The sequence below is a fragment of the Balearica regulorum genome, chromosome 1 (genome assembly GCF_011004875.1).
Source record: "Balearica regulorum gibbericeps isolate bBalReg1 chromosome 1, bBalReg1.pri, whole genome shotgun sequence".
NCBI lineage: Eukaryota > Metazoa > Chordata > Aves > Gruiformes > Gruidae > Balearica > Balearica regulorum.
This window is the reverse complement of record NC_046184.1, coordinates 155,963,211-155,987,020: the sequence shown is the minus strand read 5'-3', so window position 1 is coordinate 155,987,020 and position 23,810 is coordinate 155,963,211. Positions and strand designations below refer to the sequence as shown.

The window sequence follows — 23,810 nt, the reverse complement described above, 5'->3', positions numbered from 1 at the left end:
CTCCTCTCCCTTGCCACTCCTTCCCCATTCCCCCCCCAAAAAACCCCTCCCCTCACTCAAGACAACAGTGCTCTGGTTACAAGTCTATATTCAGTAGCACTGCATATTTTAATCAAAATATTTCAAGCAGTTTAACATTCCTATTTAAGTTTCCACAACGCCTCACAAAGAATGAGCTCATAAGCAAATCCATGTAGATGTATGATAAATGACCAGAAAAACAGGTTTCTTTATGTCAGCAGCCAAGGCAGGCAGACATTAGGCACACATGAATAACATTTTAATCGCTATTTTTTTCTCTCAGAAGAACACTTTCTTCTCATTTGCAACAAGCAATTTCAAGTACTGCAGGTTGCACGACACATGAAGACCAGATCCTCCCCGAAAAAGCCCCAAAAGCCAAAGGCTGGCTCTGGCTGCTGCGCAGGGCTGCAAGGCCTGTCTCTGCCAGCACGTCACTGCAGTCACCTCAGGTCCTCCGCTGACTTCCCAGTACAGGAACCTTGGCTGAATTTGAGACGATCTGGAGTGTCACACCTGAAGAAATGTGATCCCTTTACAATAAAACAGGGAAGGGGGGGGGGGGGGGAGGGAAGGGAAAAAAGGGGAGGGAGGCATTCTTCTGTGTGGGAAGAAGGAGAAGTTAAGTGATTTTAGCTTGACTTTTAGTCGCTGCCTTTCTGAAGGCAATTACTTCATTAAACGAAGTGAAATAACGTAGCACAGCTTACAGATAACATGCTTTAAGATAATTGCTATAAATAATATAGCAATTATACGCCATGTTTAAAAGGCTGGGGAAAATAACCAGCTCAAGAATTTGGCCTTCAGTTTGTTCTGAATTCATTTTGCTAATTCACTTGTGCTTCGGAGACCCGGCTGCTAATGCCAGAGATATCAAATGGACTGGAAGCCACCACGCACTCCTTGTATTAGCATGCCAAGTGTCAACAGCTATGTTTTGGGTACAATTTAGGAGCATGTGTTTAAATCATCTTAACCTTCCACTCCTGTTTCTTCAGCTTGAAGCTGTAATTGCTGAGGTTAGAAAGTGTGGTCCCATGACACAGGACTCCCAAATAAATTCTTGTCTAGCTGAGAGGCTCCCAAACATGTTGTGAGATATCGTTTTAGCAAGCTCTTTGTGCTCCGGCTGGCTCGCCTGTCCTGCGAAACAACGGCTGTCCATTACCTACAGTTTATCATCCTGACAAAATGTAAGGAATGTGGATGTGAAAGCACTAACAATTCCACCCCTGGTGCTTTCTCCTTTTTTCCTCTCTATATTAAAACCGACAAGATTAACCCAAATGCAAACTGCAGAGCATAGTTCAAGGGGCTATTCAATCGGTAGTGAATGTGCATTTGTTTACCTACAAAAATAAGAATTTCAGATACAATGAGAAGCAGACTAGTCTATATGCTACTGAATAGACCATTTAACAGGGTCATCAATTGTAGTTTATTTTATCAGTTTCTGACATGTTAGCATTCATTCAGAGGCGGGCTGTGAAATATCCCATATATATCTGGCTATCAGAGGGAGAGAAAAACAGCTATATAATCTAACTTAATCAGTGTCAAACACACCACTTGTAAGGATCACCTTCCACATGTCACTAAGGAGAACCGCTTTGCTCACCGGCCTATAGCAGGGAACAGTGACACTTCGACATAAGGAATGCTTTTTTGAATGATATTTCTCTCCCTTTTGACTAAAAGGTTCCCCATAGCACTTCTAGATGCTACCCTGTGTGCCGAAGGCGGTGCTGAGCCCATGTGAGGAGAAACTGAGGTAATCCGTGCTATCTATCCACATTGTTTTTCTTGGCAGAAAATAACACAGGCAGAAAGTCCCCTGTTAAAAAGTGTCAACAGGAGTTAAGTCTGCAGAGTAATTTTTCTCTGTGTTTTCAAAGATGATGAGATCTAAGGTTCTTCAGATGCAAAGTCTGTGAAGTCTACCAAAACCATCTGCAACAATGACGTTTAACCTCCCAAGCAATAAAGTCGCGGGTGTAATTATTTTCTGTATGTCACTTAAAACAAACCTCTTATGATTTGGTCGAGGCAATGAAAGCAGATCCCTGAAAGGGGCGGGGGGGGGGGGGGGGAACAGGGGAGGGAGCTCTGTCTTCAAAGAGCTACTGCATGCTCTCCATCCCATCCACCTGCTAGAAATTATAACCTCTAAACTTCAGTGCAAAACCAATTCAGTTTATACATTCACCTTAACCCAAAATTTATTATTGCATACTTTATATTAACCTGACTAACAACTTCTCCCAGCATTTAATTGCCTACCTGTACAGCAGATTTATGTGTTGAGGCTTTCAATAGAGTTAAACGCACAGCTTCCCTGAATAAATTAACCAGCACCACAGATAGTTATTATTTCAAACCTAGAAAGGAGCTTTATTATTATACTATGCCAAGACCCATTCAGCAGCTTACTTCTCAAGCTAACATTCAGCTCGAATCCAGAGCGAGGACAACCTCGTCTAAGGAGAAATTATTCTCTATCCTTCAGGCAAACAATTGTGACAAGAATTAGTAAGAAATCCTGCTCAGAGAAGCGGAGCTGTCTCACCAGCAGCAATATCGGTAATGCATTTGTAAGCTTCCTCAAACTATGGGCCTCCAAGTGGCCTATAAATCACTAGCCCCAGCAATTGAAAAGACTAATTTTAATAGTGTACTTCTTCACTGTGGTGATTAAGCCTCAATGAATCACTCAAGAAAACTCAATTACATCAACAGCACAACCTATTTTTAAGCGTGTATTTAAGTTGAAAAAGTAATTAGATATTATCATTAGATCTACCATTAACAACATTCAAACCTTTTTTTTGCAGTCAGATAGTTTAGAATTAGCCAAATGGAAACACAACTTGTATTTGATAAAGGAAGCATATCCCCAGGCGTCGCAAGATGGGTTGAATTCAGCTGCTCGGATACTTTCATTTCACTGATGGCTAATAAAAGCTATCAAGGTAAGTTAAAAAAAAGCGAAAGCAGGTTGGAGCAGGCAGCGGCCAGAGCAGCGGGCTCTTCTGCTTTGGAAGAGTGACCTCTGTAGGCATAAACCCACCAAGGGTTGGGGATGCAAAAGCCTTCCCCTTCCTCCCAGGCTGAGCCGAGCCTGTTTTCCACCAGCACAGCAGGCCCACTAATGCAATGCAACCCCGGCTCGTAGCCTTTGACTTTCGAGAATTCTAATAGTATTATAAAACCCGCTTTATAACCGGCCAGGTCGCTTTATTCTCCGATGTCATGTCGTACTTTTCTGAAGCTAAAGAAAAGCTTTAGCTACATAGCATCATAAAAGTGCAGAGCCAGAGACTGGAGCTAAACTTTATTTTAACTGGCTTCCCACCTAGTGCATATATAAAATAATCATTTATCACGCGATGCTTGAAATGAAAACACTGAACTGAGCAGTCCACAGCAATTTTTTTTTAAAGAAAGATCAGAAAACTTTTCTGTAAAGAAATCTTACAGAGATACAGTAAATATGTCCATTATTGAAAAATACTGGCAGAAATTTGCAGCGAGTTTTTCCTTCAGCGGGAACAATGGTAACTCTTGCGTTAGTCATCATTACTACTTGATAAACTTGAGATGCTACTCCTAATTCAAACTTTGAAATCTTCACCAAACTCCTGGAGATCCTGCCACCTACTCAGAATTAGTCCCCGATCGAGGAAATACTCCATTCTTCTTGTCTCCTCACCACCTAACATTTCCTCTAAAGAGTCCCCCGGGAAAACAAGATATGTACTTACTGGACTTAATGGGAAATTCTAAATTCAATTAACATGACGCATATGGTTTGCTTTTAAATGTACATCATTGAATATGTAGCATGAGTTAAAAATATTTTAACCCATTTCTGGTTTAAAACTTCCTAAATGCATTACAGACTATTTCGTCCTATCGCGACTTTTCTAAAACAGTGGTCTTAATCACAGGAGTTCAAAGGATTTCACAAGTGAACAAAGCCAACTTGTTTTGCCAGTCAAAAAATGAAAGAGGACGAAAAGAGAAGTAGAAAGTTTTTCGTCACTGACTCAGATTTCTCCTTAGAAAGACGACCCACTTTCTAACAAGTTCCTCTTCCCAATAGCAATAATGCTGTATGTTTAAGTACAGAAGGTTTTTAAAGGATATGCTTCTATTTTAAGAGCGTGCTTTGACAGTGAAGTCCTGGGAACGCATGTACGTTTTTGCCTGGGTTTGTTAATGAAGAATGACACTAAATGGTTGTGTGATGGGTAATGCTTAGTTCATTACTCACTGACATGTGCCTTGGTACCATCAACTCCACAACCAAATTTAGCCCTGTTATAAGCAGATGTAACTTCGCTGGAGTCAATGGGATGAGTTTGCATCTGCAGATGGAGAAGTTGAAGAGTATCACCCCTTCCTGGCAGCGCAGCACGGCCCAGCGCGGCCCGGCTCCGCCGGCCTCCGCCGCTGCTCCGATCCCCAGGAGGCGGCGGCCCCGCGGGAGCGGAGCCCGGACCCCGCCCGCAGGTTTCAGCCTGGTGCCGCCGCCCCGTCCCGTCCCGCCTCGGCTCCCCCTCCCTCTCTCCCTCCCTCCCTCTCGCTCCCTCCCGGGACCCTCCCGCCGGGGGCAAGCGGCGGCGGGGCAGCTCCGCCGTGACACGGGCCACCCGCCCCGGAGGAGGCTCAGACCCTGCTGCCAGCCCAGGCTGAAGTCCCCGGCAGCCGCCGCTCGCAGCGTCCCCCACCCCATCCCCGTAGCTCCCGGCGGCCGCGGCCACGCTGCGGCACCGTCCCCCCGCGCACCGCCGCGGAGGGCAGCGCCAGCCCCCGGGGGAGGCGGCGGGCGGGAGCCGGATAGAAACTTACTTGGGGTTGGAGGAATTCCAATATATGGGGTCTAAAACGATGGACCTCGCCAGTGCAGTTCTGCATAAAACCATCACGACTCCCCAACAGTACTTCCAGGCGGAGGCGTCTCGCCTCCGCGCTGCCATGGTCGCAGGCGGCACCGAGTCCCTCCCCGGAGCCTCGCCAACTCCGCCGTGCGGCTTCCCCGCACCTGAGCGGCAACAGCAGGCTGGGTGCTCGGTATCCCAACAGCCGGGACGATTGGTAGGGAAGAAAGAATTTAAAAAAAAAAAATTAAAATCACATGCGAAGGGTCGACGATGCACTTGGTGAGAGCTGCAAACAGATCTACTGAGTCATGTATGCCACTCGCATGTAGGAAATTCTCCTGCGAGGTAAGATCCAAGCTACCTCCGAAGTAACAACAGCAATAACAAAAAAAAAAAAAGCAATCGCCTCAGTCCTTCCTCTTACTGGGGGTCTCCCGGCTGCCTTGGAAGATGCCACTCAAATTGCCAACTCCCATTTGGATCCAGTGCGCCATACACGTTCACAGTGTCTAAGGCTCGCGCGAAAATGAGTCAAAAAAAAAAAGGTAAAATAAAAGAAATGGTGGTGAGAGAAAAAGAGGTTGGGGAAAAGGGACACAGCCTCAGCAGGAGGCTCCTCCTGTGTGTCTCTCACTGCTCCCTGCAGTTTGCAATCCGCACAGGCACCAGCCCGGGCTGTTTCGGGGAGCTCGGAAGCAATCGCGAGTCAATAAATCCACTCCGAGAGTCAGCTCCCCCGGTCCCGGGGAGGCGCATCCGCAGGGCTCCGGCTTCCCCGGGGGACACTGCTGTCCTTGTCGCCGGCAAAGACCCCGGAGCGCAGCAGGTAAAGAAAAAGGGGGAGAAAAATAATAATTAAAAAATTAAAATAATAATAATAAAAATAACAAAACGGGGGGGGGGGGGGGTCGCAGCGTCAAAACGTCTCTTTCTCTCCTGTTGCGAGATCCGCAGTGTGAGCCGCGGCGGCAGGAGAAGGAAAGCCGGGCGGTGAGACTTGCGCGGCCGCGCAGCCTAGCGCGAAAGAGAAGGAAGGAGGACCGGCGTCAGCCGCGGCCGTTTCCACCGCGGCGCCTTCAACTCGCGATGCCGCCACCCCGCTGCTGCCGCTGCTGCCACTACTGCTGCTGCTGCTGCCGCCGCGGCGAGTCCCCGGCGCAGGAGCGCGGCCGGCGGCAGCGCGCCGCCGTAGCCATATAAGCGCGGCCCCGCCGCCCCGCCGCCGCCGCTCATAGGGCCGCCGCCGGGCCGCCGCGCTGGTTGGGCGCCGCGCGTGTCACTTACCGCCGCGGCGGCGGGCGGGGCCGCGCCGAGCCCAGCCGAGCAGGGCCGGCAGGTAACACCCCCGGCCCCGCGGGCGGCCGCCGGGCTGAGGGAAGAGCCCACTCGCTCTTAGTCACGCCGGGGCTGGGCGGGAGGCGCGGCTGGCCCACGCGGGGCGAAAAATAAAATGTAATAAAATAAACCTTCTTTGCTAAAATTGAGCATTTTTAATTACACTGACGTTTAGACAGCGGGGAGCAGCGGCAGGGCCGGGAGGTGGGGGTCTCCCCCGCACCCTACCCGCTGCTGCGGGGTGCAGCCCCTCCCGGCAGCCGTGCTCTGCCACCTCCGCTCCGCTGCACGGTGAAGGGCCGGGGCTGAGTCTCCGCTGGCGCTGAGCTCCCCGCGCAACTTTCTGCGGGTGCCCGTCGGGGGCGGCGGGTGGGGGGGGAAGGGGTTCTCCCACACCAGATCCCGGGCTGGCTCTTCGCACGGGGTCTCTGAGTTTTAAAAGTGTAATTGGTTACGCGACAAGTAGCCATGGACCACCCCGAAATAAAGAGGAGTTGGACACGCGGAGCCCCCTCAAATGCACACGGGGCGGCGGGTAATGGGGGCGCTGGGGCCGGGTGCAGGTTCCCTCGCCTTTCCCGGGCGATCGCTCAGCGCCTCTTCCTTCCCGTCCACACCACAGAGGGAGGGGGGAGGAATTCTCGGATCCAGTTCTTTTTCAGACCCCGCATATCTCGGCGGCGGCACCTGGTCCTTTTATTTCATTTTATTAATTTCTGGTCAGTGGGAGCTACCTGCGGACAGCGTAGAAGATGCTTCCCCGGCGGCTCCGGAAGGGCCCCCGGAGCGGAGTGGGGGGACGAACTGCGCGGGGGGGGTGGGGGGGTGGGATGGGGGGTGTCGCCGCGGCCCCCACGGGTGTGCCCGCCGCCTCGCTCGGGGCCCGGCGCGCCGCGGCTCCCGCGGCACTTCCACGGGGCCACAGCTCCCACTAGCGGTCAGCGCCAGCCGTCCGCGGGGGGTGGGGGCGGGAAAGCGGTCCCCCTCGGCTGTCCCCCCCCTCCGCGGCTCCCTGGCGTCCTGCCCTGCCCGGCGCCTACGCTGTTCCCCCGCGAAAGACGCGGGGCCGGTACCGGGTGGTGGCACTGGGCCGGAGGGGCGGCACATGCGAACGGTCCGGGCCGAGAGCTGCACCGGGGTTAAATACTAGTTGTACAATGTCATAGTCGCTCCTGTGAAATGAAGGGGGTTACCGAATTTCTTCCAGTAGGGTTTTCTTGCCAAAATAGTATCTGCAGAAAGGATTAAAAGTTAAATCCCAGGAAATTACGGCGCTCTTTCTGTGATTTTCCTACCTTTTAGTTAAGACATGCAAAGAACATGCTACAAAAGACCGTAATAAAGAGCCAATTTCGTATAATTTCATTCCCGAAGAAATATGGGCATTTACTTAAAAATCAGGTTAGCGGTAGTGCTCGTTCGGCTTTCAGACGAACGCGAAGGAGCCCTTATAAGGAAAACGACGGGCACTGCAACTTATTTCCCTGATCAACGTGGAAGAAAACCATCGCTTTCCCCCCCCCCCCTTTTTTTAACTGAAGTGGTGTTTCAGCCCTGGCCGCCCTGCCTGGCGGAGACCGCTCCTCCCGCTCGCAACAGAAGGGAAAGGAGAATTGATGCCCCATAGATTTTGTATTAACTGTGTTTGATAGTTCTCTAATGAAATCTACCACTCAAGGAAACAAGGAAATCAGTTTGCTTTTCACACAAAACATCGAATACGTTTTAAGTAAACTGCTTAATTAAATTTAATTTGCAGTGAGGAAGGAATTGCAAATCCGGCGACGCAATTTGGTGGAAAAGGATCTGATTCCCAGGACGGAAACTTAGCGCTCAAGTGGGAGGCAGAGTGAGGTATCTATGCACATCGAGGGGCATCAAAGGAGAGCTTCGCCAGTGAGGGGAGGAAAGTACTTTAATAATTAAACTTTAAAACAAATGTGTGGTGTGTATCCAGTCGTGAGCCAATATAAACACTGAGCCTGATAAATGCTTCTAGCAACGGGGACGTGTAAAATAGGTTTACCTCAATTTTGTGATGCTGCTGCTGCTTCTGTTTGTTTTGAAGCAAAAGGTTACGAGCGGTGTTTTGTAAAAGCTGTGAGTAAACTGTGACCTCTAACTCTCCGTATCCTTGCTTTAAGTAAACCAGAGGAAATGAAGAGCCGTGGTATTGTCTGAAAATATCCTCCTGTAGCTAAATATATCACTCGACTTCTATTGTCCAGCGGCTAATCATTTTACGTAAATACAGCTGTTTTACTCCACTCTCCAGCATCCTATTGATGCACACTGTAGGTGCATAAAAATCCGCGTTAATAAAATCACTTTTAAGTAAGCACTTAGAGAAAAAAAAAAAAAAGGAGGCAGCTAATCTCCGAGCTAACCCAAGTAACAAAGGTTAAGACATCCAAAGAGATGCGGGCTCGGTGGCTGGTCCGCTCAGGTCACCCTTTTGCCCGAGGGGCCGATCCCCGCGGCTGGGGTCGGGGCGGGGGGCGCTTTCTGCGCCGCGGAGTTATTTGCGGGGCCGAGCCGGGAGGCGGGAGCCGGGGCTGGGCGGGAGCGGGAGCGGCGGGCGGCGCTCGGAGGGGCCGCGGCGGCCCGGAGCCCTTGGGCAGTCGCGGTGCGGCCACGCTCCCTCCCCGGCCCCGGCCCCGGCCGCTCGCCGCCCGCTGGATCGGCCTTCAACTTTCCCGTCTCGCTTCCCCGAGGAGCCGCAGGAATCGCCTCGGACACGGAGGAACCGTGAGAGTACGGGATGGGGACGAGAGGTTAAAAGCAAACAAGCCCACAAATATTAGGAAGTTAGCAATCGGCTTTGGCGGCGGTAGCGGCTTCTCTGGGGGCTATTTTAGGAGGAGGTCCCGGCAGATATTTCGGGTTTCGCGGGGAACGCGGTTTCCTGGCAGACAAACTCGCAGGGGACAGGCTTCTGGGGGGAGGAAATCCTGCCGCGGCCGTGGGAGCGGCGCCGCCGTCCCCCCGCGCCCGGGCGGCCGGGCTCGGCGGGAGAGGGTGGGCGGATGGATGGATGGATGGATGGATGGATGGATGGATGAGCAGGGCCAGCAGGCAGGTGAGACCTGCCTTTCCCTCTGCCTTCAGGGAAAAACCGGGACTGTCGCATTTGCACCGCTTAAACCTGTACTTCAGCCGGCCTTACAGCAAAAATCGGGTTTATTGCTGAATAACCCGTTTTGGCTTCTCTCCGACAGTGATGTGGGCAATAATTACATAGAAATCGACTCCAATCCTACGAAATCTGTAACAAAAAGGCAGCTAATCTGAATGGGGTCAGGATTGGGCCCATAATCCCTGATTCTCTTTTAAACATCAGTCTAAACATCGGCAATGAGAATATGTGGGACAGGAGATTTTTTAAGTGGAAAAACTCACCGTCATTCATCATTAATTGAAAATTTAACAATTTTGAAAGTGGAAAAAGATATAACTCAATAGATACAATTACTACTAAACTTAATAAAGACAAATGATCACATGATTGACGCTCAGTGATATAAATGAATCGTTTATTGTTTGTACAAAAGGCCAAGTGTGCCAGATACTTGAAACAGCTCCTAAAATATCATTCACACTGTAACAATGTATTTTGTACATTTATGGTAGACTGAGTACATATCTAGATGTTAATTTGTCTTCTCCATGTCTGTTCTATAACTGCAATTTTGGTTAACCATAGCTTCTTAGAAAATGAGCTTGGATCCTCCTAAATACAGCCATAGAATCCAAGCAGCCTCGTAACAAAAATCAGAAAAGTTGGTACGTCCTAACCATGCAATTTAATTCGCTGTTTGACTTATTTTTATACCACTTTTCAGTATCACTCTGTGAAAACAAAAATTCTTATATTTGTGGTCTGAGATACGTGGGGTGGGACACAAGACCCAGGATGAAACCTCTGCTACACGACTAGCCCTTTATGAGGGTTTATGTCCCCTTGTTTATGTCTCAGGTGACCGCGTAACCCTGGGTCCTACGTGTCAATGCGGGAAAGGTGATTGGAAGCATTAGGTTGTCCAGAACGGAAATGTCAGGCTCAGTGCTCTCCACTTCGCTACCAAAACAGTGGGATGGAGGGGTGTGGGGGGAGAACCCTGAAATGCACACCATTTGGTGGTACTAGCATGAAAACGGAACAAAGGTGTGTGAAAGTCATGGTTCAGCTCCAGCTGGACTGGCCTGTTGGTTCGAAACTGTACCAGGTCGGGCACTTCGACCATATCCTCCTGCCTTGGAATGAGCCTTAGGCATATGGGCACCTCTGCACTCCTCTGAAATAAATCACCTCTGCAATGCAAACTGAAAAGTGTTTATCAACTTGAATTTCACCTGAACTTGCACCAAGTAGAGACCCTACAATAACAGAGATAATAATTTTCCTCCTGCTTCCCAAAGGGACCACACATCCCCAAAGACTCTTTTAACCGGACACTTCCTGCAGTTAAATTGAATCACGACTGATGCCTTCATATTTGGTGTACATTCAAAAAATGGCACAGAAACTAAAAAAAAAAAAAATCGTAACAACCTCAGAGCGGTTTACAATCTTCAAGTCAGCAAGGGCAATGGACAATGTGAGGTGTATGAGGTGGCACAAAGCTGAAGAGAAAAAGAGAGAATGAAGATGGATCCTTCTTTTTCAAGACAAGATAGGAGTGGATGAAGTATTGATACTTTAGTAAGGTAATACTGACATATCTGTCTATACGTAGGTACGCAGTTGCTTGGCAGCTTAGACATTTCGCCAACCTAATTGTCTCTGCTTTGCTAAGCTTCAAGGACACCGGCTCTCCAACACATTTTGCAGCAGTCAGCTTTCCACTTGTGCTTGGAAAAATGATAATGAACATGGGAAGTTCAAAGGGCAGTTTAACAAATCTCCAAAGCAACAGCACAGTGCTAGGATACTGCTGTAAGGCCTTCTGCTCTCCCGCCTCTGCCAGACAGATGTACTGTTCGGTATTAAAATAATTCTGCAGGACATTTAGGAACAGGGGTTGGGAAAACTAAGATTTCATCTTTCATTATATAAGGGAAATGAATTCTGCTCAAGGTAGGTGGCAACAAAAAATGCCTCCCTGTCTTGGGAAGGGGGAAGTTAAAAAAAAGCCGCAAAAAAAACCCCACCCAAAATTCCCTAACCAAAACTTGAAGTCAAAACTTCAAACTAATGGAAAAAACCCCCAAACCCCAATTTCTAACAGTGATTTCTCTGAGTAGGTTAGTATCCTGACACAGACCCACACACGCTACTCATACTCAGTTTAATCACTACATAAATGTCAGTCTACATTCTAACCTACTTTACATTAGACGAGTATCAATTTTTAAGGGAATATAAGAAGTTCTTATCAAGTGTTATGCACCTCCCTCCCAAACTGCGTGCACCTCTGTCTTCCCAGAACTCAACAGTATCCCTGAAGTCCTACAGTAATTTTAAAAAGAAAGAAATCCCCAGAATAATGCAAATATGATGTCCACCCACACTGAATCTACAAAAATGCAGAATGCTTTAGGACAGTAAAGAGTGGTTTCTACAAACTGAACTTCAGCCCCCCCAACCCCCCCCCCCAAAAAAAAAAAGTAGCCAATTTTCCTTTTTTGAGGGCAGGGGGAAGGAAACACGGGTAGGGAGGTGTGGAATGACAGAAGGGGCGATCTAATTGTGGTCAAACATTTTGCCCACACAGAAGTCCTAAAGGTGTGATTGACAATAACCTGTCAAAGACTGAGCCTACGCAACATTAAGAACAAATGCTACTATTTAGCAGCAAATTGGTGACGTAGAAGAAAATGCTTGATACCATAGCCTGCATGTATGAGAACATAGCTTCTTGCTTTTAGAAGAGGAGAGGAAACAAAAATGCATAGGTCTGTTTTGAGTATTGACTTTTAATAGCTTGTTTCTCATAAGGGAACAGGGGATGTTTTGTTTTAGAAATACAGGTATCAGTTGAGCTTTAAATACAGCCTGCTCCTGCCAACAGGTCATGTACATGATTTATTTGGCTTCAGTTTTTGTTTTTATGCATTAAGCAACCTTCAACCTTCTTTTGTAACACAACATATAGACAAATTTGAGTACAGTAATAGTGTAGGTATTCTACTGTCTTCACATTTTCTTGACATACTGGACAAAGCAATACACATCAGTCTGCCCCCAAGCCCAAGTTTCACACAAAGTACGTTGAATACTGCTTTCAGTGGCAAACTCAACTTGCTCCCATGTTTAATTTCACAAATCTATGGAAACGGATCTTTTGGCAATATCAGGAATTATTTTGAACTTTGTCCAGTGACATTCAAATGCTCAGGCAACTACTGGTAACGTTCATTTTATGCTTACTTGCATACCGACAGGAAAAAGAAAGTTTTAGAACCAGACAAGCTATAGTAATCCAGGTTTTGGTAGAAGAATTATATACAAAAAGGGGACTTTTATATATAGTTTTCATTCTGTAGTTTCATTTTTCAAAATAAAACCTGTATATATAAATGGGTAACATTCAAGATCTGTATATGAATAACAGTTGCTTTCTGGCTAAAACAATATATTTAGACAGAATCTCACTTTCTGTTTTTCACTTCAAGCACGCTAGCCAGTCCAGTCCTTTGGGAAAAATAACTTCCATTTTTAAATCCTTTAGGATCCATCAGGTTCATTATATGGTAATGTCCTTAACTTATACAATATACTATATTATGAGGTGAACTGAAGGGGATTAGATATCGAAGTATTGGCCTGGGTGCAGTAAGCCAAACAGCTGTTTAAACATGATACTACAGCTGAAATAAGTCTCTGTCAGAATAAAAACCAACATTCATGACAACAGCAGCAGCCATCAAAAACATTCACAACTGCAGGGATTTTTTTACTGTGTGTAATTTTGCATTATAAGTAGGAGAAGCCACAATAGTTTAAAGCAAAATTTAAAAAAAAAATACGACTATAGTCTTGGATTTAATAATGTGAATTGTCACTCTTACAGCTGTTTATAGAAGTGTACTAAAAAAATTTACTTAAACATATGAATTTAAGACTTTCACTTTATTCAGCAAATTGGTTTATTTACACAATGGGGAACGCTGGTTGAATGCTGTCAATGTAATAAAAACAAATCTAACAGAGACAATACTGAACTCTCTATAGGTATTCATAGCAGAAATGACAAACTATTTCCTTACCTGTATCAGGAACATCAAGCGCAACAATGGGACAGTATCATAGGACACTGATTTAACAATAAACCACAGAGGTCCAGTAATACTATGGCAATTTACTCATGTATTTACTGACTTAAAAAAAAAAAATTAGAAGTCAGTAATACCCAGTAAAAAGTTCTGTCAATTATCAGAGTCAAACTCTGATGAGTAGGTCAGTAAAACCTTATCAGATCATCCACAATTCATAAAGTGACCTGATCTCCTTCAGACCACTAATACAGAAACAAAATTGATGAGAACAGATTACCCTCTAAAAGGCAATAATGATCTGATAAGGGTTTAACTTAATGGAAGTTTAAAAAAAAAAATTAAGAATTGCAGAGCACAGCCCCTATTAGAACAAGCTAACTTTCCAGACTTTCAAAAAAGACAAAAAAAAAATTGAGAGGAAAAAAAAAACCACTTCAACATGAAGCTACCATACAAAGTTTTTTTTTTGTTTGTTTTCCTTTTTTGTTGGTTTTTTGTTTCTTTTTTTCTTTTAAGAGTTCAGAGTTGCAATTTAATCCTGGCTTTTTAGTGAGAAGGACAGTTTTGGCCTAGACTTTCCTTTGCCCAGGATAATTTTTTGCTCTTCCTTTTGCTGACGTTGTCTCTCTTGTTCTAGTTTCATCCTCTCCTCATGAATCTTTCTTTGTTCTTCAACAATTTTCAATTGTTCTTCAGCCTATATATGAAAATGGTAGAATTTAGGCCAGCATATTTTGTAGTCATAAAAGCAATTTACAAGTCCATATTAACTGCCAAACAGGTCCAATCCTGCATAGGTATGCAAGCAGTTCTACCTGAGCTAGATGCCATATGAGTTGGTTTCAGTGAAACTATTTATAAAATGGTTATTTCAATTGAGTTTAGAAGAAACACTGAAAACTTTCTACAGCTAATGTATTGAAATCTTGAGTGCTTACACGCAATGTTTTTCAGCACTGCTTTGCAAACGACACAATTAAGGAAGTCAGTGTATACAGAAATTCCTGATACCTGTCACGTGTCAGATGAAGGCACAATATAAGGAAGGTACAGACCTTCAAACAGAGGTCTCCCCGCTCCAAAACCCATTCAAATTCAAAGCTATCTTTACTGGATTTGTAACAAGTCAATCCTTACAGCAGCTTATGGTTCTTACAGCTCTTCCAGTGATCTTCTAAAGGTGTTTTTTTGTCCATTATGTCAGTTATTATTTTACATTTGCTATTTGTCCCATTTCCACCATATGAGGTTGAGAAAAGCGGAAAACAGAAAGAGATCTAAAGCAGATGTAGTTCAAACAAACAGTTTTAAAAAGCATCATCTTTACCTGAAAAAGGTGTAATTACTTGGGTAATTGAAACTGATACAGTTCAATCAGGATTTAGAAGCAGCTTAGTTTGGCTTATCATTAATTGATTAGAATCAGCTAAATCATACTGAATGTTCTCATGAGGCAGGCACCTGCTTAAATAGGTGTGGAGACCAACATAAGCTAGACTTTTATAAATTAGACATCTTAAAGCTTATGCTGAAAGTCCCTCTCAACACTTGCACATCACCATTATGCCCGTCTCAATTCCAGTTTGTACTTGTCCTACTCAACAAAACAGAATTAGTCACTTCTGTTCCAGAAGCTGAACATGTTTGCAAACTTATTTCAACCTTCCCTGTGAGATACAGTTAAATAAGTACTTTTTAAATTCTGAAGGTAGCCGTCTTCTAAATTAACTGCACCTGAACTATTTTTTTCAGACTAGTGTTACTGCTAAGAATCTGGTCTCTTATGCTTAAGGGGAGGAGAGCAACACTACTGACACAACCGGCAAAAGACAAGCTAAACTCTAGAAAGTGTTGATTTGCGTATTTTAATTGTGTTGAAAATCAGGCAGAGGGACCTGTATTCCCCTACGGAATGGTTAGCTACACCTTCACGTACCAGTTTAGCTTGTGCTTCTGCAATTTTTCGATTATTCTCTTCTAGTATTCGCTCTAGTTCCTCACGCTTTGCACGCTCTTCTTCCTAAAGGGGAGGACAGGGCAAGATGTTAGTAAAGTAAAATATTAATTTCTGCATGTTCACTAATCTTTCTCAGAATTCTTTTGTGAACTGACTTAAAGTGGCAGCTTTACAGCCACCTATTTTGTCTCACAACGGTAAACTGTGCAGCCACTAAAACTGGTTTCTAGTACTCAATTTAAATCATCCCGCCCAGTCCAAACAGCAACCAACTAAACCCTCCCTAATCATAGAATCCTGACAATTTATTACTAGAATTTTAATATCACACAAATCAACAAGGACAACTACAAAAACTGGATAGTATTTACCAAATTAAAAAGTAATATAGAAAATATAAATAAAGTGAATAGTTTGTCTCACCAATTAAGTATACCTACGTATTCTTTACCTATACTCCTTTAATCAGCATTAAAAGTTGAATATTTACTGTCTTGTCCAGTGTCCTGCAGAGTGTGCTCCTCGGCTGCCATACGCGCCAGCTTCCTCTTTAAAATGATTTGTACTGTTAGCTTGGCAATACCTGCATCAGCAGCTCAACCATTTATAAAGAAACAACATACAAGGAAGGCTGAGCTGAGGAATGCAGATGTTTATGATAAGAAGGAACAAAAATATGTAAATCATTCCTAAGGCAAACAATTAATAAGAAAAATACATTTACTGTTAGTGAAAAATACAAATGGTAATCCATACTTCATGGAGCTATGGGCTTCTTTCATGGGGAGAATGGACTTAACATTCAATATTTTGACAATTTTAAGACAGCTGAAACTGTCATTTGCAGTCTGAACTTGGAATTCAGGAGTCCAGGGAAGGCAAGATCAGGAAATAAAGCCTTGTAATTGTTGTTTTCTTGGTGAATTTTATGGAACTCTGTTATGCAACTCATAAATATGAAGACTGCGTGAAAGTTTTTGAGGTGTTTCAGTTCACATAATATATATCCGAATTATTTTAATATTTGGAAGATTTAAAGTTAGCCAGAGGTTTGTGTCTGTGTAAGAAAAAAAAGTTAATACGAACAAAGCAAGCATAGGAAGAGAAAACTTCTTACTATGACTAGTAACCAGCTACTAGCTAGCACACTTCACTCCAGGCATGGAAGTTTATTCTGCGTTATGAAGAACTGATGGGACTTCTCCACATCACATTGACAATAGCAAAAATACTTAAAAAAAAATAAAAAAAATCATCCATCTGATCAAATGAAAACCTCTATACACAAAGCATTCACTGACTAAAGACATCTAAGTTCAACTTAAATTCTTCCATAGTAAGGTCTGAATTTGCAAAACAAGTGTAATTTAATATTCTTAATATTTATTGTAACTCAGTATTCTGTTGTTTTATTTTGTTATTAATTTAAAGATATTATGTGACAGACAAGTCACATTTAGTATGAAGGGGGAAGTTTCATTGCTACCATCTTTCCTTTTGTAAGCCAATCAAAATATTAATTTAAAATAAGCTGCGTAGGAGGTACAGAGTGAAAAAGGCATTTGAGACTTAAGACTATTTAGCACAAATTTCCTTTACAGTTTGAAGTTTGTCTTGAAATTTCTGGATCCTGGAATGATTGGTGCAGGCAGGCATCAAAGCCTTTAGTAGCAAATTACTGTCTCACAGAAAGACATTTTCAGCTTCTGCTCCAGCTGCTGATTAAAAAAAAAAAAACCCAAGTCACATGTTCAGCTTGACTTCAGACAAGGGCAACCTGCTCTTTTATAACTTCTAGGGAAAAAAAAAGGAGTTGTTAGTAGTTATTAAAAATGGATATAATGATTTGGACATAGATCCTTCGTGAAGACGTGGATGGGCTTATGCTCGAAGTCCCAGAATTAGTCCAATGTATGCTCAAGGAAAATGTTCATTTTAAATGAAAAGTAAGAAACCTATTTGTTAAAGACAGGTACTGCAGCTCACTGCTGGACCCTGCTTTTTGCCTGACTGAAGGCAAAAGCCTCTTACAGTCTAAGTAAACAAAATGAAACAAATGAAGGATACATAATTACAGATTTCAATACCCTTCCCCAAAAATGAAAGGACCGCTGATAAATCCTGCAGCCATGGCAAAAGTTTCAAACAATTCTGAAATATGTAGGTCAGTTCCATTAAAAATCAAGTATCCTTGTTCAGGTTTTAGGAGAGTAACTGTTTAAGTATCAGTGAGCTCCTCTGAAATAGGCTAGAAATTAAGTTTCGCAGCAATGCAAGTTTATACGAGAAGGGAATTAGATTTGCTGTATTCCATCTCTTTCTGAACCGAACAGGAGGCACAAACCGACACTGAAAGTTTTGCCATGGACTGTCTCTACTTTCCAAACGACCGAGCGTTACCTCTCTGGCTTTTTGTGCTGCAAGTTCAGCTTGTCGCTGTCGCTCGAGTTCTTCGAGCAACTGTTTTTCCATGATGCGCTTAGCCTCCTCCACCCTGCGGAGAACCTCTCGCTCAATCTCATCCTTCCTTTTCTCCAACTCTTCTTCTACACGTTTAGCCACAAGCTCTTCCACTCTTCGAGCAGTTTCTTCCTCTATGAGTTTCTCTTCAATTTCTTGTTGACGACTACAAAATACAAACCGAAGGTTACCTTTTTAATCAATAAAGAATAGTTGCACTGAAACAAACTATTTCAAACACACAGCATCAGCCACACTACTGAATCACTTTCAAACATTACACGCACACAGATCATATATTTAATGAACGCTTTGGCCTACATTTAAGGATAAATGTAGGAATATTCAGGCAATCAGTGTTCCTACCACAGGGAACTTATTCGGACCATACCATCTTTAGCATCTCTCCATATCTCAAGACACTAAGCTTAAGATGACATCTTATCATACAACTTCTCGATCATTTTTAGGGGGGGGAAAAAAAAGAAAAGGAAAAAAAAAGAGACCCCACCCAACTTTGGCAATCCTTCACCCTTCAGGAATTTAAATGGTCTCAATTTTAAGCCACATGTAACAATAATATCTTGTAAAACCTTGTCTTAAAGACTCAGAAGCATCAAACTAATCTCTAATAACTAAAATAGATGACAGAAGCAGTAAAATTTGTAATTTGAATATTTTAACAACAATTCCAGGTGCTGTACCTGTAATCTAGTTATCCAATCATTTACCTTATCAAATTTCAAATACCTTGGCTCTCTGTAACTTTTTTATTGCAGCACTGTTTCTACTGTAATGATCCAAAATAAAATATACCGATGCCAAGTGTTAAATAAATCCTTGCAACCTTTACAGTCTTCCATGTTCTGAATTTCTGAAGGATTTTCAAATGTCGTCTTGTCTTTATTTTTGTTTAGCAGCAGCATTATCACTGAGCCTGATCACTGTTTTAAGTTTTCATTAAAAAGGATACAAAAAGATTATCTCAATTTGCAGGTTTATTACCAAATGAAGGAAAAAAAAAAATCTTCTGGGTAGTAAACACTAGTACAAAATGGCAATTAGATATCCAAAGACCAACAAAAGTGAATGCTGCATAGCTATGTTTCATAAAGTACTATTTATTTACAAATTTTATGGGCTTTGTGGAGAAGGTCATTCTTTTTAATCTTGAAATTGAACTTTCATTTTAAGCATTCTATGAGGTACGGAACAATCTTATAAACTTATCTTCTGGCCCGTCAGCACCAGAAATCCATGATTTAGAATAACAACCACTGTTGTAATATCCTAATATCCCATCATTTTCATAGTGTTTGCATTTTCTTATTTATCTTGAGAGATAAATCTTATTTATATGTACAGCCATAAAAACAACTTTTAAAAAATGTTACAAGATTTACTAACTTTTAGTTTTCTCAGTGTATAATTTGAAAACATGCAATAGGAGAGTAATAAAGTATCGATTACTGATCTAGATCAGAAGACAAATATTCTTACATTCCTGAAGAGATAGAAAAGTTATCCAGTGGCATATTAGGCCAGCATTCACTTTTCCTAAAATGACTCGAAATATCTTCAGGTAATTTTTTTCAGAAAAAAATAAAAGCCAAGACCATCACCATCCAGAAAAATGCATCAACCTCATCCTGTTAGCATGTCTCTGCCAAGTCACTACTACCTACGAACCTTTTTGGATGAAAGGTAGAGGAATCGTCAAAAGTTTAAAAGACTAGTTTTTTAAACACCCTTTATGTACTAAATACCCTTTTACTTTTAAAGGTTTTTCTTTCCTCTTACAGGTCTTTATTTAGCAGCAGGTACTCTCACTGTCCTGTACTGATACGGCTTAGCATACATAAGAGGCTGTTCTACAGAAACCGTTTTTCAGAAATCTCATATTCACATGTTTTATTCAACTATTTTAGCTTTACATTTAACATTGGAGAAATCGAGAACTGAAGTTAGCTAATTGAATAAAGATAGTACATAGTTACAAAAAAACCCACTGACACACGTCTGAAGTAAGTTTTCAAATATCCTCAGCAACTGATGATGTACTCAAATTAAGCACTGTGCCTGCACACCTTTCATTCTTCATAACCCAAACTCCATGTAAATTTATTTAAACCAAGCAAATATATATATTCATGTTTATAGGCAATGACAACATTACAAATATATAACAACTGTTCAGTGTCAGCAAGCACATTTCTTGAAACACTAGAAATAGAAGTGAAAAAGAATAAAGTAAAAATCTATTCTAATTCATAAGACCACCTTGTGCCTATGGATAAAAATAATATACTTCCAAACAATGACTTTGAGTTTATAAAGAAAATCAAATTACAGAGGTATACATCTCAATGATTTATTCTGTAGTTTATACCAACTATTCCTTGATTTTTTAAAATCTCATGAACTTACTGCATTTTATATACAAGTGTAAGCTTATCACCCTGACCTACTGAGCCATGACTCCAGTGAAACATGTAAGTCATTAATGTAAAAATATTTTTAGTATGTTCCATTTACTTCTTAAAGACTAATTTTAGAAATTCTGCAGAAAAGAAACTGCTTACATTTCAGCAGATTTTTGAGGAAAAAATAAGTGATATTTGCAAGGCCTTTATTAAAAAAAACCCTAGCATTACAGGAAAAAGCAGAAGTTAGTCTATGTATTAAGATCTCAACAGACATGAGAAGAAAGTCACTTTCAGTATATGAACTGTCCACTAGTTAATTCAGCCAGCAAGAGTTTCTTTCCTTCACTAACATGAGTATATAGTAACACATATAACACAATGAACAGATTATTTACTCAAATACCATAGTTGTGTTATTGCTTTTTCTTTCTGAAATGTAAAGTGTATTGCAGAAGCATCAAAATTCTATACCCAATCTTTTCCAGTATTGTTTCTCTCTCAGATGTTTACTATTGTTGCCAATATCACTCAAGTGTCATATTCCTTGTATACAGACTTCATGTGTGTTAAAATTTCAAAGCTAACATACAGAAAACTTACTGCAGAAAATAGAGTTGAAATATATGTTGCTACATCTAATATTATTGAACGAACTACAGTTCATTAAGTTTCAATTTGAGCACTCCACAGCAAAAAGTGATCAAATATTTTAGTTTTATCATTTAAAGATTATAAACACTTCATTTTCCACAGGCACTTGAACAGATTCTTTTGATTTTTAAAGCCTAGACACACACTAACCATAAAATTCTCTGCTAAGACTTAACACCGTTTAATATTTTAAGTTAGATAATACTTTGTTATTTGTGAAACGTGCTCTCTCTTCAATCTTTAAATCCCTTTACATAATAGTTAAAAGAATACACATGAACTAAAATAGCTCCAGAATACTAAGATAAACTATTCACTGTATTCTCTATTTGTTAAGCAAACTCCAATCCTTCTTCCTATATATGCACAGAATATTTTTATTAATTTAGGTACTGAATAAAACAATACACCACAAAATTAGGGTAAATAACTGAAAAAGCCTTCAACGTTTTCAGCTGTGTTTGTGTTACTATCAAAGTTTTTGATGACACTGCTGTCAAATTCTGAACTTAGCAAACGAGATTACCAAAAAACCAAAAATGAAAGTAACAACTCAGGGTGACCAAACCTTCTGAACTACAATATCTCATTATAACAATATCGCTGAAATAAAATTTAAAGGTCCACCTGAGAATCAACAGAACTAGTTGGCTTCACACATACAAACAAGTGCTATTTCTGGACTCAGTGCTCCAATAAGCAAGGCTACCATTCAAAGAAGAAGAATCAGTTTATGAGAACTGTGGAAACTGTTATCTCTGCCGCATAAAGGTCTCTTTCATAACTTAACAATATTGCTAGACATCCTAACACACATCCAATGTTTATTAAAATGGAATGTATCTATTTCTGTAGTCTTTATATATAACCACATTCCCCACAACTAAAATTGTAAAAGGTTTCAAATGAAACAAGTCACCGGATGTCACTGTCCCATTTAGCAAGAAAATAACTAATAAAAAACCCAAGCCAAAATAGTGTTAATATAATCGTTGCACAGTATTTCTGAAACCCTAAGCCCAGCAACTCCAGATGCCTCCGCTCCACGCCACAAAGGGGAGGGGCAGGCAGTGTGGCAGTGCAGCACAAAGCCTGCGGGGCGCGGAGGCCGCCGCCGCAGAGGGAAGTTTACGAGCAGCGCGGGAGAGCGGCGGCAGGTCGGAAGCGCGCAGAGCCGGCTGGCGGGGAGGCAGCGTGCGGGAGGCTCGCACCCCCAGCGGGCGGCTTCTAACGCACCCGAGGGAGCCAGGCTCTAGGGAAGGGAAGGGAAGGATGGCGGGAAAACAGGCAGAAGTTAGGCCTCAGCGAGGGCCTAAACGCCTTTACCCCAGTCGCAGGCGGCCCTAGTCCGCGGGAGCAAGGCGCGGAAAGGCGCCGGGGCACAGAGCACCTCCTTCCCTCCCCCTTCTCCTCACCCTCCCCACCGCCGCCCCCCGAAGCCCCCACCCCAGGCCCGGGGCTCACATTTTGCGCTGCCGCTCGAACTCCGCTTTTTTCTCCTCCTCCTCCCGCTTCTGCTTCTCGTCCAGGCTGCTGCGCTTGCTCACCGTGCGCCCGAAGATGTCGATGCGGTCGGGCGGGGAGGAGGCGCGATCGCGCTCCCGCTCCCGGTCGCGGCGGGAGGAGGGGGCCGTGTTAGAGCGGGACCGGGACCGGGACTCGCGGCGCCGGTTCCGCTTGCTCTCCCGAGACTTGGAGCGCTTCCGCGCCCGCTCCTTCTCCCGGGAACGGGACCGCGACCGGCTCCGGTTCTTCTTGTTGTGCTTGGAGCTCTTGGTGTGCTTGGAGCGGGACGAGCTCCGGCTGCGGGACCGACCCATCCCGGCAGAGGAGAGGAGAGGCCGCGCAGGCGACCGCCCGACCACCCCCGCCCCCTTCGCTAGTGGCGGCTGAGAGAGGTGCGAGGAAGCTCTGCGCGCATCAGCACCGCCCGGGCGGGCCCCTCGTCCTCTCCCTTTTCACCGCTTTGCGCTGCGAGGAGAAGGAGCAGGCCCAGAAAGCGGGAGCAAGTCCGGACGCAGGCAAGATGGCGGCCTCAGCAGAGCGGTGACTCTCCTCTTCCGCCCCACAATGCACTGCGCCGCGCTCGAGCCGTTTGCTTCCCCCACCCCCGCCTTCGGAGTCGCGCCGGAGGAGCACGAAAGCACTCGGTAATGTTCGACAACCAATGGCAAGCGTCGCTCGAGGAGGAAGCTCCGTCAGGCAGCGCTTCTACTCCACGCGTGTGCGCAGTGCATCGCTGGCGCGCAGCGGTAGCTGCCTGTGGAGGAGTTTCGGGGAGCTCATTTGGGGCCGGGGTCAGGCTTTCGGGGGCCAGCCGGTGGCCTGGGAGCTGCCCTGCCACTCGATGACCCCAGCAGTGCCCCTGTACGTGCCGCGCCACGCCGCAGTCCCACTTGCCGTTAATGTAGTGGGGCCTGTCGCGGTGAGGGCCTCTTCTTAAAGAGCCCCGGGGTGGCGGAGGTGGGGGGCTCAGGAGAGGAAGTTAGGCGGGCTGTAGGCATTTGGAGATCCATCCAGCCCGGGAGGCCGCCTCGGGAAGCGTGTAAGGGCTAGGGCAGTGGGTGCAGTGCTGCCTGTCCGTGTTTGCTCGGTGTCCCGCCTTGCAGCTGCCCGGGGGATCGCTCTGTCCGTGGGCTGCCTCTCGGCCGGTTTCCCTGCGGTGTGCTGTCCGGGGAGCCGCAGTCTGCGTGAGCAACCCTGCGTCCAGTGCCGCGGTGCTCCACAGAGGAGGAATTACCGTATTTTTCTTTAATTGAAGTTTTTTTCAAGTGTTTTTTGTTGTTGTTAGATTTTCTCTGTCAAAGAAAAAACAATTACTACAGATTAAGGAAGTTAAGAAAAACAATTAAAACC

At 44.1% G+C, this 23,810-nt stretch overlaps 2 protein-coding genes and 1 long non-coding RNA gene across 4 annotated transcripts in view; 1 reads left to right on the top strand and 2 right to left on the bottom strand.

Annotated features, from left to right (window-relative positions):
- The window catches only part of EFNB2 (ephrin B2), a 43,441-nt gene extending 37,363 nt beyond the window's left edge, over positions 1-6,078 (bottom strand). Inside the window, exon 1 of the mRNA XM_075740497.1 lies at positions 4,876-6,078. Within this exon, the coding sequence (XP_075596612.1) occupies positions 4,876-5,003 (128 nt within the window). The 5' untranslated portion in view covers positions 5,004-6,078. The remainder of the gene's footprint in view (positions 1-4,875) is intronic.
- A 7,217-nt stretch (positions 6,079-13,295) lies between these two features.
- ARGLU1 (arginine and glutamate rich 1) lies at positions 13,296-23,017 on the bottom strand. 2 transcript variants are annotated; one of them, XM_075740451.1, is made up of 4 exons: positions 22,419-23,017; positions 17,818-18,043; positions 15,397-15,480; positions 13,296-14,157 (listed from the first exon to the last, which is right to left on the bottom strand). In XM_075740451.1, the coding sequence occupies exons 1-4, from the start codon at positions 22,772-22,774 to the stop codon at positions 13,993-13,995; spliced, it is 831 nt and encodes a 276-aa protein (XP_075596566.1). In that variant the 5' UTR covers positions 22,775-23,017; the 3' UTR covers positions 13,296-13,992. The 2 variants fall into 2 exon arrangements, 1 of the variants encoding a protein (XP_075596566.1); XR_012833058.1 differs by having other exon boundaries at positions 14,069-14,157; positions 15,397-15,965; positions 22,419-23,006.
- The window catches only part of LOC142599508 (uncharacterized), a 53,445-nt gene continuing 52,605 nt past the window's right edge, over positions 22,971-23,810 (top strand). Inside the window, exon 1 of the long non-coding RNA XR_012833060.1 lies at positions 22,971-23,104. This is a non-coding gene — a long non-coding RNA (uncharacterized LOC142599508). The remainder of the gene's footprint in view (positions 23,105-23,810) is intronic.